At 38.3% G+C, this 16,481-nt stretch overlaps 1 protein-coding gene across 2 annotated transcripts; it reads right to left on the bottom strand.

The window, feature by feature from the left end:
• Positions 1 to 358: 358 nt before the first annotated feature.
• On the bottom strand, positions 359 to 9,055 carry LOC104436872 (disease resistance protein RUN1-like). Of its 2 annotated transcripts, XM_039310376.1 has the most exons (9): positions 8,670 to 9,055; positions 8,474 to 8,592; positions 7,820 to 8,374; positions 6,616 to 7,711; positions 5,414 to 5,701; positions 3,917 to 4,931; positions 3,564 to 3,677; positions 3,295 to 3,461; positions 359 to 602 (listed from the first exon to the last, which is right to left on the bottom strand). In XM_039310376.1, exons 2-6 carry the CDS (start codon positions 8,497 to 8,499, stop codon positions 4,170 to 4,172), a joined length of 2,727 nt encoding a protein of 908 aa, XP_039166310.1. In that variant the 5' UTR covers positions 8,500 to 8,592; positions 8,670 to 9,055; the 3' UTR covers positions 359 to 602; positions 3,295 to 3,461; positions 3,564 to 3,677; positions 3,917 to 4,169. The 2 variants fall into 2 exon arrangements, with proteins under 2 accessions (XP_039166310.1, XP_039166309.1); XM_039310375.1 differs by lacking the exon at positions 8,670 to 9,055 and having other exon boundaries at positions 5,414 to 5,695; positions 7,820 to 8,662.
• Between the last annotated feature and the right edge of the window lie 7,426 nt (positions 9,056 to 16,481).

Raw genomic sequence — 16,481 nt, 5'->3', positions numbered from 1 at the left:
TGAAGTACCATCTAAAAATTCATTTATACATTTGTTCTCATATCAATGAATTCAAAAATAAGTTGTCGATGGCATTTTAGGGAAAAGGAAGAGAAGAGATCCCTATAGAATATAAGCATCTCATTATTTAATTAAAAGTGAACTTCGATAATTTTAGCCATTCATACCATAAACATTTAAAAATAACAGGAAATTTCCAATAAATTAGATATACTTAAGGGCTAAGTAACAAATTAACTATCGACAATACTAATAAGTTTTAGGATAAATGTACTAAAAGTCGTAAAATTTGTCACGAATGTGCAATTAACTCCTAAAATTTTCAAAAAATGCAAGCAAGTTATAAAACTTATTTATTTTTGCAAGTTTCTTGAACAATCATGCTCTCTCAATTTCAAAATATAACTGCATTATGAAACTAGCTACAGAAATCACGAAATAGAAGCAGATTGCTGATGAACATAAGCTGCACCAAAGTTTGATTTCACATTCATCTTCCCAGCAACAACGGAGTTAAGTGTCTTAATAAGCTCTATCTTGGTCTCAAGATCAAGTGTCTGGTCAACATATCGCATAGCTTGCTGCACCATTGCTGTTGCAGCCTGTCATAAGAAAGATGCGACACATAGGTCACTATCCAATCAAGTCAATGACTTGATTATGTCTAGATCACCATTAAAACTTTGATTTGAACTATTTGATTAATAGCATGGAAAATTTGTCACTCTAGAATGATAATATTGTCAAAAAAGGAACTAAAATGGACAATAAAAAGGTACAATACAAGTATAGGTATCTCTATGAAGAGGATCCCGGCCAATTGAAAACTTGAAAACAGTGTAAGATCCCCATAAAGGATATGTCATGAAATGTATCCTGAACTAGACATGAAAAAAGAAGTAATGCAATTCATGAATTAATAGGGGAACAAAAAGTGAAAATTTGAGGCAATCATGGGAGAGAATCTAGAAATAGAAGGTGAGAAACCCAAGAGGATTCCCCAATATTAGATTCTAGATCTCAAGCACTAGGCCTGAGATCTTGCATCCCAACAGATTGCCTAGAGCCAATCCCCATGTTGATATGCCAAGCACATTCTTTTTTTAGATAGATATACATAGATGGCATGTCACGGCTACACGAAACGACATTTCACGATCGTACATTCATGGGAGGCAATCCTTGCAGTATAAAATCTAACCCTTAAGGTAAAGGTTGTTAAGAGTAATCCGAAAATGATTGAAATTGGACTTTGGATCGATGATCATAAGACTACAGAAAATTAAGGTCTAAAGTGATAGATTCTTTATCTTTTCTTCTGCACTAACACCTGTATGTTATCTTTGAAAAAAGGGAATGAAGTTCAAAAGTAGAAGATAAAAGCAAGAGCATCACCATAGCAGAAGCACATCACTGAAGAAACTCTCATGCCTATTAGAGAAAGTCAACTAGAAAAGCATCTAGGGCATGAGTAAAGAAGAGAATAAAAAAGCGCAAAACTAGATAATGGCAATGAAAAGTAGAAGACAGTAGGATGAAAAAAATAGAAAAGGTAAAGAGGTACGTGCTACTATGTAAAAGAGAATTATGTCCCCAACCAGAAAAGATGGCTGCAGTACAAAGGTGTTGGTATTGTGATGCATTGCTGTATGTGGACACACAGTTGACCTTTCATTTACCCCAATGCAAGCTCTTATGGAGATAGAGCCCACTTCCAACTCCACCAATAAAAGGTTATTCTTACATTAGGGAAAAGCTTATGGATTCTCCTAAGTCTGTACATAAAGTATATTCAACCTTGCCACTACCAATAATTAAATCTTCCATCCGATCTAATTCAGGATGAGGGCAACATCTCATTCTTAATTCATAATTCCCTTAAGTTCAAACCCAAAGTTAGCCCTGATTAGCAGTTTTGGCCTTTAGATATTGTTTTAGACGTATAGTGGGTCATGTAAAATGAGAATTGGAGCCTAATTTGGTTTACTATGAGATTGAGTGCTAATTAAATAGGAAAAATAGGATATTTGGGACTGGGGTTAGAAACCATTCTACGTCTCCAACGGGAATGATTTTGATGTGACCAACTTCCATCGTTTTAATTGTATCCTACACAAATAGCAATCCTAAATACGATTTTCAAGGTTAGAAAAAATTGTATAGTTTATAATTAACAACAACTAGTCATAGTGCTCTAACCAGTCCAGAAGGAACTTATAAGCATTCAGCATAGCATAACAATGAAATACCATCAATTTAAGGGCCAAAATTCTAGCAGCTTATCAGCCAAAAGCAGAGATGAAAAGGAAAAAAATAATTGGACATAGGTTAACCTCGACGACCCAATTCACTCCTAAAAATGAGTGTAAGATATTTCTTTTAGTACAAGAAAGTTTGGGAGCAACTAAATACAGGAATAACAATTTAATATGTATGAATATCCAAGTATCAGTGTCATCAAGTACCTGCCAACATGGCACATGCTATGTTCATGCAAGGGAGAAACCCCACAACACGCCCTAATTGCAATGGAGAGGTACAATTCGTAATCACGGTTCATCCTTGATTGATTATATATTAGTTTGTCAGTGGGTAGACAAACATCAATTCCCAAATTAGCATTATGAATTGCTCCTCCAGCACTCAATTGCAATTTCTCTTCTCCCCGGTTTCTTTGTTATGCAATAAGTATAATAAGTAAGGCAACGAGGAAATATATATCCATCTCTATAAAAGACAATGCAAACCCCAAAAGCAAATCTACTAAGCAGAATAAAAAAAACAAAGAGGAGCCACAACTCCCGACTTCACTAAACCCTGAAAAGGCGATAAAACAAAATAAAACTACTTGACTAAGACAAAGCACCTTTTTCTCTATGTCATGATAGACCAAGGATATTATCTAATTTTTCAACCCTTCACTCCCACACGTTTAACTTCAATTCCAAAAGTAGGGAGGGTGGGCCCAGCTTGTAAAAGTACAAGTTCAAAGTATTTTCCTAGATAGTACCCCAAACAACAATGTCCAGCTTATCCACAGAACTTTGTGCACTACTTTCCTACTCGGCTCATCCACATGCCATAGCTACGGACTTCTACTTATTGAGTTCACTGTCTCCTCCAAAGCTAAGCGGTCAGGTGCTGAACACTCGCTGATATCTTGCCAAAAAGAATATATCCCCAGGCTAATCTCTTTGTATACATATACATAGGCGCCACCATTAGACTTCCACAGGAATATCAACCCCAACCTTCCTTCCATCATCATTCAAGAAAAAGAGAAAGAAGAAGTACCTAGGTAGGCAAATCAAGCATCGAAATTGGAAGGGCAAGCTTGAGGAATTGGCACAAAAGTCTGTGAGCGCCATCGCTTCGGAGCCTCTCTTCTTCTTTCTATAACTGGTCTTTTACGTCGGATCTATCACGGTACACCAGATGAACAGAAACATCGCCAAGAACACCTGAAAATTGATGGAAATATGTGGAAAATCCCATCAATTCCCCGTGACCAAAGAAAAGCAATCAATGTCATCATGGCACAAAGTAAACGCTAAGGGAGTTACCGCACAAGAGAATATTGTCGTCAGGGTGATTTCAGCAGCCCCGCTCCCATGCAACAATCCCAAGAAGACGTAGAAGGCCACCACTAGGAAACTGAACACCACCATCCCAACTATCTGCAATTGCAAATTTACGACATGAGATGGATCGACTCTAAACTTCAAATGCGATTGATCGATCATCCGCATCACGCCCTACACATCCACTCGTGGCCGATTTAGAGCATTCAGAACGTCGCCAATCCCAACAATCGATGAGCTCGCGCACTAGAGTATCGTGGTCCGACTGGGGTTCTAAAATGCAGTTGAAGCTGAGAGACCGCAGGAAAGCTCGAGAGACGCGTGCGCGGGTTTACCTGGAGCGGATGGAGAGGGCATTGCCAGCTGTGGCGTTGTGTCGTCGCCGTCGCGTCGCCGTCGCCGTCGTCATCTCCGCCGCGCCAATCGACCTGCCCGCGTGCCTGCGGTGGATGGGCGGTGCAAACAGTGGCTTCAATCTTCGGGCCTGGGAAACTAGCACGGCGACTGATTGGTAGCGACTTAGAGAGAGAGAGAGATTCCATGGACGTCCCACCATCCTTCTCTTCTGCCCCCTGTAGCTCTTCAGGTCTACTCACGGTAGAATAGTAAGTCCCCCGGATATAACTGCATACCTTTCCAGCCAAGTTCTCTCATCTGCGTACGCCTAAAATTCGACACGTCGGGCGATCCTTCCAGAGATGGGCAATCTTTTATATAGAAAGATCGCAAGTGTTTCAAGTCTGACAAATTAGTCAAGGCTTTCAATATTTCGCATCTGAAAACACTAAGCTCTGATAGTCCAATGGGAAGCTCTGGGACAAATTCAAGCCGATGGCAACAGCGAAGATAGAGTTTCTTGAGACGGGTTAGCTGGGAAAGATGGGGCAAAGACTGCCCCTGGCAGCCGATCTCTAGATCTGTTAAGCCGGAGGGCAGTTCTGGTAATTCCCGAAGCTTTTCACATACACCAACGTTAAGCTTCTTTAGCGAAATCAGTTTGCATATATTACTAGGTAATCGCTCCAGGTTTTTGCATTTCCAAACCACTAACTTTTGGAGTTCTGCCAACATCCCAATGGCATCGGGCAATTCTGTTATGTTAGTACAATAAATATTTAAGATCCTCAAATTTTGCATATTCTCAATACTTTCGGGTAATTTGGTAATCGATGAGTATCCTACGTCCAGCTCAATCAATGATGCCAAATTTCCAATAGAAAGATGAAGCTCTTCCAAATTCTTACAATTTATAAGAGTCAAAATCTCCAACCTTCTGAAAGTGGACAAGTCGGGAGTTCTTTTCAAAGATTGACAATTATTGAGGTTGAGAACTTTGAGCTCAGTCGCCATCTGGAAGAAAGAAATGGTACGTCAGTGTAAGTGGACCGTCACAACCTGTGATTTTTCGCTACTCCTTATGTATTTCACTTTTAAGAATTCTCCGTGCTCCTCTACTCCTTCGTGGTTGTCCTACTTAATTTTCAATGCCTCTTTTAGTAATGTTTGGCCACATCAATAGATAAATGCTTTCTAAGCACATCAATTGCAAAAGAATGTTAAGGTGTACAAGTGCTAACTGCATTTATTTCTGGATAACATTTCAAAGGAGATATTTGCTTATTAGACATAAGCAACTTATATTATCAAAAAAGCATATGACAAATCCAAATGAAAGAGAGATGCAATCATTGGGCACCAAGTTTTCCTTTAATACTATGAAATTAAAGAGAAACGGGCTAGTTCAATTATGAAAATCAATTTTCAAATGTTATATGTACAAGGAAAAAAATGTTAAGTTAAAAAAAAACTTTGATGCCTTTTTTACATCTTACCTTGAGTGGAACCCATCCTCCCCAGTCCTCTGAAATTGCACTGTATGACAAATCGAGTACAACTAATTTCTTCAAATGAAAGTTGGCCGCAGTGAAATTCGAGGGACACTTATTCCACTGAAGCCATCTTAATTTAGGAAGTAAGCTTTGGAAATCTCCGATGAAATCCACACCATCTACTTGGAGGAACCTCAAGTTGGTCAATTCTTTAAATTGTTCGGCTGTGTATCTTCTTCCCACACCACATGTGCCAAGAGAAAGGGCTTCAATCTTTTTGGTGCCCTGCAACTTGGAAACATTGTGGACCATAAGTTTTGAATGATGAGATGAGACGAACTCATATAAAATAAAATGCACTGATTTCAATTTGCCAACATACTACTATGGCAAATAGGCTTCTTCCTTTCAATTTTGTGAAATGAAAGGTTGCAATTGCATATTATTTATCTAATCTATGTAAAGATGAGAAGCTCAAGTAGTTGTTTCCAAAAATTTTCCTCATCCAACTATACCCTTCGCATTTTGCACCTTTTGAATTTCCAAAACTTGTGTCCATTTACAAATACAATGGAAGGCCTCTCTTCATGCATACATTAATTCAAACAAATCTATCAAAATTCATGCCCTTATGTATGTGAAATAACACTTCCTTTACTCCTATCATGTATATGCGAACCAACACAACTCTAACCGTCCAAATGCATCTATCAAATTTGCCATCAATATATGTATCATAATCAAAGAATCACAATTGTAGAATTTCCTCACTTTTTTGGTGTTTACTTTGTTTGCAATTGTTAATATCAAAATGAAAACGAATATGTCATTGCAAAAGGTATGCGTGTGTTTTACATTCCTTTCTTATCATGTGTTTCTTCGATGAGGGTTTTTCCTTATACGTGGAAGGAAAATTGATAATTACAAACATTCTATATGTGATTCTTTTTATTGCTACAGATGTTTGATGCTATATTTTGATTTTCGTGTTGATTTTGTTACAATGAAGTACTAGTCATCTATTTTACTCATTTTTACCATGGATTTCTAGAATCAGGCAAAAACAATGATTAATCAAAAAAGCTCTTTTGCTTAGAGAAGCAGCAATTTATGGGGACTCAAGACTGATACTTATTTTTATTTCAAACAAGAAAGGGAAGATGGACCCACATGCACTGACTAAGAAAAGTAGAGAAAATTCATACCTTGCAATGGTCAAGCACATCTAGGGCTTCCTGACCAATCCACAATCTGCTACGCTTTTGAGGCTCCCTTGGATTTTCTAGATAAACAATTTCCCTTCCAAGATCTCTCAATTGATCATGCATCAATAAAAACACTCCATTTCCTTCAGTTTCAATTAGGGATCTAAGACTTAATACTTCAATCCCCATCCCAGGGAAAAAATCACAAGCATCCCACATATAAGTTGGATTTTGTTTAAGTGTTCTGGTGAAAAGGCATGCTATATCCAAAAATATTTGTTGTTCCCTATAATCTAATGCGTCATAACTTATTTTCAACTTCTCTTGCACTTTCTCATGGGGCACTTTCTTTAATTTTTTTAATGTACCTTTCCATAAGTCTTTTTTCTTTCTCCATAAGAACGAACCTATAACTTCAAGAGCTAACGGGAGCCCCCCAGTAGTAGATACGACATCACTAGAGATAACCTCATAATCACTCGGAGGAGAATCCTTTCGAAAGGCATGTCTACTAAATAAAATCAATGATTGATCTAAAGATAACTCGTTGAGTTGGTACATGTAGCCCACGTTAGCTTCATCGAGAATGCTTTTGTTTCTAGTTGTGATGATGACTATACTTCCCGCTTCAACCCAACTACCGTCCCCGACCAAAGCATTCAGTTGAGTGTTATCATCAATATCATCTAGAAGAACTAGGACTTTCTTCCCCATAAATCGAGATTTAATGAAACTGACTCCTTCATCGACATTAGACACATCATATGAACTTCTTGTTATGTCATGAATGAGTTGCTTTTGTACACATTCAATACCATTACGCTCGGATGTTTCTCGGATATTTGCCAAGAAGCTACAATAGTCAAAATGACTAGAGAGTTTGTTGTATAACACCTTTGCAAGAGTTGTCTTACCGATGCCGCCCATTCCATAAATTCCAATAATCTTTGTACCATTGAATTCAGCATCCATGTTGCTCATAAGTTGCACATGATCCTCGATTCCCACTAACTGTTTAGGAAGATTTAGCTGAAAAAGTCTTTTTAACTCGCCCATAACCTTTTTCACAATAATCTTAACCAATGTTCCTTCATGCCTGTCAAATAACAATGAATATTGGTATAGGATAGCAAAATGTGTATTATTTTTGAAAAAATATCTATTTATGAATAATTAAACAATGTTTTGTTGGAGGATAAGGTACCCATTATCAATTTTCTCCGATTCCCATCCTTTCAAGAAGCTAACTTCTTTGAGTGCTTCTTCCCATTCCTTCACAACCATTTCCTCCATATTCTTTTTATGTGCATCGATAGCTTCTCTCCATCTCCCTATAGGATGTCGCACTTGTGAGGGTTCCACTTTGTAAAATATGGGCAATACTATTTGCCCTTTACTCCTCTTGCACTTTAACATCTGAACCAACTCATGAAGGCACCATTTGCTGGAAACATAGTTCTTGGAAATAATTGGGATAGAGATCGTGGACTGCGTAATGTTGCAGAGAAGCTCCGGACCAATCTCCTCACCAACACAGAGCTCATTGTCGTCTCTGAACACATGAATTCCTGCATCGGTAAGACTAGTATAGAGATAGTCAGTGAAATTTTTGCGTGTATCTATCCCTCTAAAGTTCAAGAACACTTCGTAGGCATTCCCTTTGGGCCATTTGTCTTCCCCTTCATGATCTCCTCCGTGTGGAGCATTCGATGAGGAAGACGCCCTGGAATTCGGATCTTCTGAGTGAGTGGGTTCTTCTCTTTTACAATTCAATTGGCAATTTAAGTTGAGAGGGAAATGACGTGAAAAGAAACGAAAGGAATTGGAGAGAAAGGAAAAGAACGGAAAGACCATTTACCTTTTTCTTGATTGGATGGACATCATGGAGTGATTAACCAACGAGATTCTTATTCTGTTTTAAAATAAGAGATTGATCAAGCAGAGCCTTAAAAGAAAGCCAGCCTTCACGGTCCAGATCTGCGAATCGCACAAATGTCTTTCATGACTCAGTTAATTCAAACGAAAATAAAAGAACTCTCACACCTCTTTCTTACTCAGAAGAAAATGGAGCAATCAAAGTAGGAAACAGAAAATAGCAAGGAGTCGGTTGACTGCCTGAGGAGTGCTCAAACAACACAACCCTGGCATCTCCACCGATTTTCAGCCTCTGAAGTAGGATTACCAACACGCGAAATTCTTTAATATGCGTGCTCGAACAATGCTCGAGTTCTTGCCATCCAACGGTCCAAAACTCTCCATGCTAATCGAACCGCCGTGAGGCATGCCACGGAAAGAATAATCATTGCACGCGTAATTTCCGCAGCATCATGACTTTTTCTTTCTTTTTTTGGTCGAAGTCGCATCATGACTTGGAGACACGCAATACTCAGAAGCATCGTGATTGACTTGCTTTTTATATTAATAAGAAAAAGTGGAAAAGAGAACTGACGAGCAACACTCACATGCTCCTGCTGTGGTCTCCACCGATTCACACCGTGTTACTGCAACAGTGTGAGACGGCCAGAGAAAGAACATAAACTGAGGCAAGGGCCACTACTGTGATGTTGCGATGGATCGGCGACGAGGCTATAGCTACGAGAGAGAAAGGGCCAAAGACAAGGGGTAAAGAATTGTGATGAGGATCAAGAGCAAGTAGAGATCAAGAGGAAGAGGAGAGGAAGGGGGTTGTAAGCAAGGAGGAGGAGAAAAAAGAGGGTACTGGCTAGGGTTTTTGATAAAGAAACTCAAAAATAATAAATAAGGGGGACTCGATGGGTGACTTTTAATTTGCGGGGGAAGGGATATGACAGCCTATCTGTCAAGTGGTGGGGAGGAAAAGAAAAGTGAAATAGGGGGAAATGGATGAGGGAAAGAAGGCAGTGGGGTGGATCCTGGAGACTTTTTTTTTATCGAAAAAATAAATAAATGAGATTAAAAAATAATTTTAAAAAATAAAAATTTTAAATTTTGAATAATAATAAATTTTGGTAGTAAAAGATTATGGATTTATTTAAATAAATTGATTCTAATTTTTTATTAGTCATTAGTTTCATCACTAATTTTTATTAAAGTTAAAAACATGTTTCCAAACATGGATACGCATTAATTATGAATATGTCTTTCGAATTTTCAATGAATTGATTTATTAATATTATTAGTGTAAATTCATTGTAGGCTCTTTTTTAATTAATGAATTTGAATTAAATTAATTAAAAATTAAAATATTGATTTAATATATAACATGTCCAAACGTATTAGAATCTTTTATTTTTTAGAAATGACGTATCGAGTCGTGTCATGTCGCATGTCAGTACTACTTAAGGAATGTGCTTCGAACCTATCTACACGCTTTCATTAAAATTTGAGAGATCCAAGATTGGCTAAACTTGACTTGACTTGCTTTCATTCTCTTATACACTGCTAATTTACATAAGTCAGACAAGAGCGTATAAATTGGGAGATTATATAGGATTTTGTTATACAAAGTCTGCAGGAGGCTTTTTCTTTTTTATTCGTCTAGAAAGGTAACTCTAAAATAAATCGTTTTCAAAATAATTTCCTTAAACTAGATTTCTCCATACTACTTTTTGCTTAAAAATTATCAAATCGTTATCCTCCACCCAAGCCACTTTTATCTCTCCCCTTAAATTAATGGCTTTTAACATTTCACATAAATTTTATTCTTTTGGTGTCACGTTAATAAATTCTAGGCCAACAATGCTCCATATTCAAATGGTAAGTAAAGTTTGGGGTTTTTGATAACTTTTACCCAAGATTATATGCACACATTTTATGGAAGATTGGAATTGGGTGAGACTTTTTATACCGATTCGGATGGAGCTACAAGCATATTTGGACATTTAATATATCAACAATGACCACATAATCTATTGTATGTGAATATTGCATTATCGAGGTAACTGAAAATGGATTGATAGTAAGGGTGTGTTTGTTTTGCGAAAAACAATTTCCGGGAAAACGTTTTCCTTATTTTCCAGCATTTGGTTCATTTAGAAAAATGAGTCGACAGAAAATGTTTTCTTAGTCAACTGAAAATGTTTTCTTTCCAAAGCTTAAATTCAGGAAAACGATTTGCCTTTTGAAAGAACCGGAAAACGTTTTCCAAAATGTTTTAAGGTCTTTGCTTAATGAAAAATTTATTATTAAAAGGAATTTCTAATTAAAAATTTTGAATTTGTTATTATTATATATTTTCTTTTCTTTTTTCTTGTTTTCTCTTTTCTTTTTTTGCCTATGAATGTAAACCCTAACTCCTCCTCCCCTCTCTCCTTCTCCTTCGCCCCCTCCCTTTCGGCACCACCGCCTCCTCCTACCCTAGCCCCTCCTGCGCTCCCGTTGGCTTTGCTCCCTCCTCTTCCTTTTCGTTAGTATCTTCTACACCTTCAATCATTTTTCAAATGCAATCCAAACACCAAAAAATATTTTCAGTCACGTATCACCAAACAAAGGAAAACTAACCGTTTTCCTGGAAAATGGTTTCTTGAAAAACATTTTCCAAAAACGTTACGTTTTTCGTGAAACAAACACACCCTAAATGTGAGATATTTTGCTGGTTAGACGATTACGCAGACTCAGCTTGTATAATCAACAACTAATTGAGTTGTAGCATTATGTTAAATCCATCTCATTACATGCACGAGGTGATCCCGACCTTCTTTTTCCTTTTCATGGACTCACAGGGCATTATAGTGAGCTCCTCCCTAGTTGGTGGAATCGCGGGTTTATATATCGGTGTCACATTTAGAAATTTTTAGTCAACGGAATCTCTACACCATCTGGTAATTGTTTCTCAAAAGAGATATAAATCATTTTGTCTTATTTTTTAGAACACTTCCAAATAAAAAGAAATAAAAAAGAAATTCCTTTCGTAATCCGCGAGACTAATTCCGTATAGAGCAATTCCGTGTTATTGGACAAAAAAGTGCTATTTTCTGTGTACGAAAGGACCCATCCCAAGGAAGAAATCATAAGGCAATTTTGTGGTGCTGGAACTGTATCAGCAAGACAAGTTGGAAAAAATTAGCCATGAATGACGTTGATTTTTCTTGTAGTCTAAAGGCATGAGCGTGTATGATAATACTAAATATGTCACAATACTAAATATGTCTAATTAGTATACCAAAAATAAAAAAGATTCTTGTATTGTATATAAGTAAACAGTGCTCTTGAGTACTCACTTACAAGATCCAATTATGTGGGTCTCATGTCAACTTTACTTTTTTAATGGTCGAGATTAATAAGATTTTTTTTTCCAAAAAATAAGCAAGACTATTGTGCACTGAAAGTCCTGCTGTTGATTGCTTAGGGTGTGCATCCTTTTTCTTTTATTATAATTTCATGCTTCTCTTCCCCGTATTGTCCTTGCCCCCGCTTCCGCATGCAGTTTTTATGAAATGAGAGAAAGATAGTAGATAATCATAAATTTTTTTATATTTTTATACGTTGTGATATATCATATAAGCATTACATTAAAAGATTACGAGTTACAACTTTTTTCAATGGATTGTAGAAGTAGAAAATATCCGGACTCCAATTGAAGGTCAGGCCTAAATTTTTTTTTCCTAAATCCCTGTATCATAGAAGTATACGTTTTGAAAATTTTCGAGTGGGACAGGACTTTATTGGAGCCCGTCATGTGTAACACAGTGAGAGACCACTCACGACGAACTAGGCCCATGAGACTGAAAAGGTAAGTCAAGAGCTTATCGGTTAAAAAGAAAAAAGAAGAAGGGAATCGACTTCTAAAAAAAATGGAAGACAAAATAGCACGATGACTCCTTCCAAGTGAATCCAAGATTGTCATTTACTTGAATAATGATTTCAATTAGATTATGAAAGTGAATCCCTTTGCACTAAAACTAACATAATTAGACTATTTGAAGGGTGGAATTGAAAAGAAGGTGAAAAAATTAGGGACTTCATGGTCAAGGCCCTCCACATGATTAAGGCATTGATTGGAAAAAGAAAAAGAGGGAAGCACACAAAAAGAACTCTCCGAGAAAACCGGGGCAAAAGAAAGATATTGCTGATGTTGAAATTGTTGTTTATGGGAATTTTGCGTGTTCATACACTCATGAGTGTCTAGGGAGGTGACCACTGGGTGAACTAAAAGAGAGGAAGACCCACAGTAGTGAACTCAATCCAAAAGTTGTTCGAGAACGCGGGATCTTTTAGTGGAGCCTAGCTGAGTCGCTTCTTTCGTAATGTGATCTTCTCCAAAAACGATTTATAAGCTAGAAATTTTACCCCCAAAAAATTGCTTTGGGGGAGAGAGGGACACCACTGATCAAATTTTCCAAAATTTCTTGAGTAAATCAAATTGATTCAATTAAATTCCGGTGGATCATCACCATGCCCTTCATTTTTCCCATTGCCGTCTCCAACAAGTACAAGATTGCTGGATTGTCCGATTGCGAGACATTGATTCGGTTGGGAAGGCCAGTTTGAGCTATTGCAGTCGTTGGGGACTCGGACTCCAGCGAGTCAATGAGAACCGTTCCGAAACAGGGGAGGGGACTTTTCAAGTGGTTTTGGACGTGGCAAACGCAATCGAGGATCATGAGAGTTAGATTAGGTGGATAATCTCCGGCGTGGTGCAGGTAGATTGCAAAACTACGACGCCCATTGAGAATAGAGAGAGGTAGAGGACTGGAACGTCGAGCAGAGTAGGGGAGATTATTAGGGCAAAGTAGCCTCTAGTGAGGCCAAGGGGGAAGCGGAGAGAAGAGGCCAAGGACTCGACTCAACGGATGAGCTCCGAGAATGCGCCGCAGCCGGAAGCGGCAGTGTCGATGAGAGCATGGCAGTCGGTGAGGAGAGCGGGAGGCAAGGTGAGAGAAGACATATAGTCATTGATGGGAGAGTGACACGAACAGCTAAGAAAGCGGAGCGAGAGGCCTCGAGACACTTCTTTAGGACAAAAATGCCCCTGTCCGTGGTGCAACTAATGGCACGTGACACGCACATGGCTCATCGTCCAGCGAAGATTTGTATTGGCGGTGAGACTGGGGAGTCAATTGGGAGGAAGTCAGCAACTTCATGGATTCCTTTGAGATGAATATTATTTTGGGGCGAGATGAACATTATTTTGGTTTTCCTTTGAGATCAACACTATTCAGCTAATTTCTGTTCAGTTTTTCATCTTATGTTCAATGTCAGTGAGAATGGGAAGACTCTGCCCCTCCTTAGTTTGCTGCCGTTATATCTGCGCTCTTCCATTGGTGAATCCCAATGCACTTGGTTTTCCTTTCCTCGTGAGGAGGCTTTGGCTAATGATGATTGTGCTTTTGTAGTTATTGCCACTCTACTCACTAAAATCTATTTGAAACTTATACTTACGGCTGATGAATGCATCTTTTGTGATCCAAAGGAGAAAAGTATCTATGCATCAGTTTCTATTATTTGTTTATTAATTTATTTGCATTCTATTTTACTGAAAGTTTGAAGTTGTGTTAAATCAACAATTGCATGCTACTTGCAGGATTTAGGACATGTCATCTTTTATCAAGTTGAAAAACATCATGTTAATGGGACAATTACTTCTGTAAATATATGACGGTAGGCCATAACAATGATGAGCCCGCTGGTTTACTAACTTTACCTTGTGACCAGGGGTAAAAAACAAACCAAAAACAAAAAACTCGACCCGAACTAATTTGAATCATGTTTATTGTTTGGGTTGCGATTTGACCGAGTGGATCGAAGTGGAGGATCATTCGTCTTCCCCCTTTTTAGATGGTTGGAAACTTGAACCAGCTTACAACTAGACCAATTAATGGCATATCTAGGCGTAGGTCTTGGATGGTCGAGTCAACATTAGCACCTAAGAGCTCTTGATGCACTGGTTTAAGAAGGAAATTGGTTAACTAAATCCCAACAAATTATGCTTTTGGCATGGGCGGGCCCAACAAGTAGCTCGGTCAATGATCTGGAGTTTACTTGGGACAGTGGTACCCATGAGCGCATGCCGTCGAGCGGATTTTTGTCCTGCCAGAATCTTGGAGGAGTCGCGAGCTTACTCATCTCAAGTTTTAGGCTCTTGATGGCCTCTCTTGGGATCTATACCTCGCACGCAATAGTTATGACCCAAAATCATATATTTTCGTACCGAGCATGCAATTCTTATACTAACGTTAAGGAAGGGCTGTCAACAGTGGTCAATCCTACACGCTCTTGCAGAGCTCGCACATCTTCTTTACCGAGGAACGAATCTTCATGGTCACTGCTGCCGAACAGGGAAGCGATCGACGGTAATGGAAAAAACTGATGCGAAACCCTTGCCGGAGGAAGGGGAAGACTGCCTCACTTGTTTTGGGCCCTTTGGGCTCTTGTTCGTTTGAAGATTTTAAAAGGGCCGGGCCTAGTAGTACTTCGCGCATCTACTAAATTCACGAGTCTCACATCATCGACTTTTCTTTTCATTTTCTAACTCTGGATTTTTTTTTTTTTTTTTTTGAACTTCTTTTTGTATCTGTGATAATCTCATTCTCTAGTAATTAAGTTGAAGATGCTAATACCTGCAACTTTCGAGCTTGCAAATTCTATTCTATGGGGGGAAAATAATTTTTATGTAAAATACTTATACATCATCATCGGATGTTAACTTAAGGCAATCTTATGTGGTGATTTTATATGCACGAGTGAGGACGATCGGCTCCACAGGCGGAACATATAATTGACCTTGTAGTTCTGAAGAATCGGAAGTGAAAATTGAACTAGTAGATTTGGAACTAGCTCGCAGCAACCGATGTTGTGGAAATATGGGTGATTGTTTCCCCGAAAGTATCAACAAAGCACCTTTGAAATATAGATCGATGTAGAAATTTTCAATGGATGTGAAGGGTCATTTGTTAATTCTTAGATAAGAAACACCTATTGATGAAAAAAAAATTAAATGTACAAAAACTGGAGGCAATTGTGGTAAGCCATGTAAAAGGGCACTAGAACGTGAAGATGACAGGAAAACAAAATTGGAACAATTGGTATTTATTGATTGATTAATGGTCACTTGCTTGAATTATTATCCTAATATTTAAAGCTACTAGTGATAATTAAAAATAGTTATAAAGAAACAAATAACGTCTAACGTGCCTCCTATAATTCTAACGTGAATTAACGAACACTTACCAAAAATCTACTATCGACCACCATGGTTTCATTTCTCGCCCCCACCTTGACGGTTTCTTCGGTAGCTTGCAACCCCTCTTTCTGAGTTATAACAGCCCACGTTTCTCAACCTCTATATTTAGTGGCTTCCGAAGTTTATGGCTCCACTACCTTCGCATCATATCAGTCTAACAAGCACATTGACCCGCTCAAGTGAATTGCATCCGATATCGTCAATCGTTATTTGGTGCTCTGCTCGTTGCCGATAAAATGTATTCATGGTCTATCGGCTGACTAAACTGAACTTCACTTACGACACTCATGTCTCGGGACTTAGTAATTTTTCTTCGTGCCTGCTGTTGGCAGTTGCCAATCACCTTGTCCACTCTCCATGTTTGCCAACCAACAACTCCCATCACTTAGCGGATTTTAGCTTCACCCTGTCTTGCTCAGCCTTTTCTAGTAACTTGGGCCATATTTTTTATCTGTAACTCATGACAGAACTCTCGTTAGCTAAGTGATCTTGTGCGTAAATCTCATAGTCGAGGACAGGGGTCCAGTCCTCTCGGCTGCAACTCCAATTAGCCAAACACTCAGAACATTATTTATGTAGTCCTTTATACTAATAAAAAAAAATCAATTTAAATTCTTCCATAATGAATTTAGCTCGTTCTTGTCTCTTATGGTAAGTTGTATCAAAGTAAAAATTAGTTACACATTACAAGGGCATCAAGGCAAAT

This window comes from Eucalyptus grandis, chromosome 3 (genome assembly GCF_016545825.1).
Source record: "Eucalyptus grandis isolate ANBG69807.140 chromosome 3, ASM1654582v1, whole genome shotgun sequence".
NCBI classification, from domain to species: Eukaryota; Viridiplantae; Streptophyta; class Magnoliopsida; order Myrtales; family Myrtaceae; genus Eucalyptus; species Eucalyptus grandis.
The sequence above is the reverse complement of the archived record's forward strand: the minus strand, read 5'-3'. Positions and strand labels throughout refer to the sequence as shown.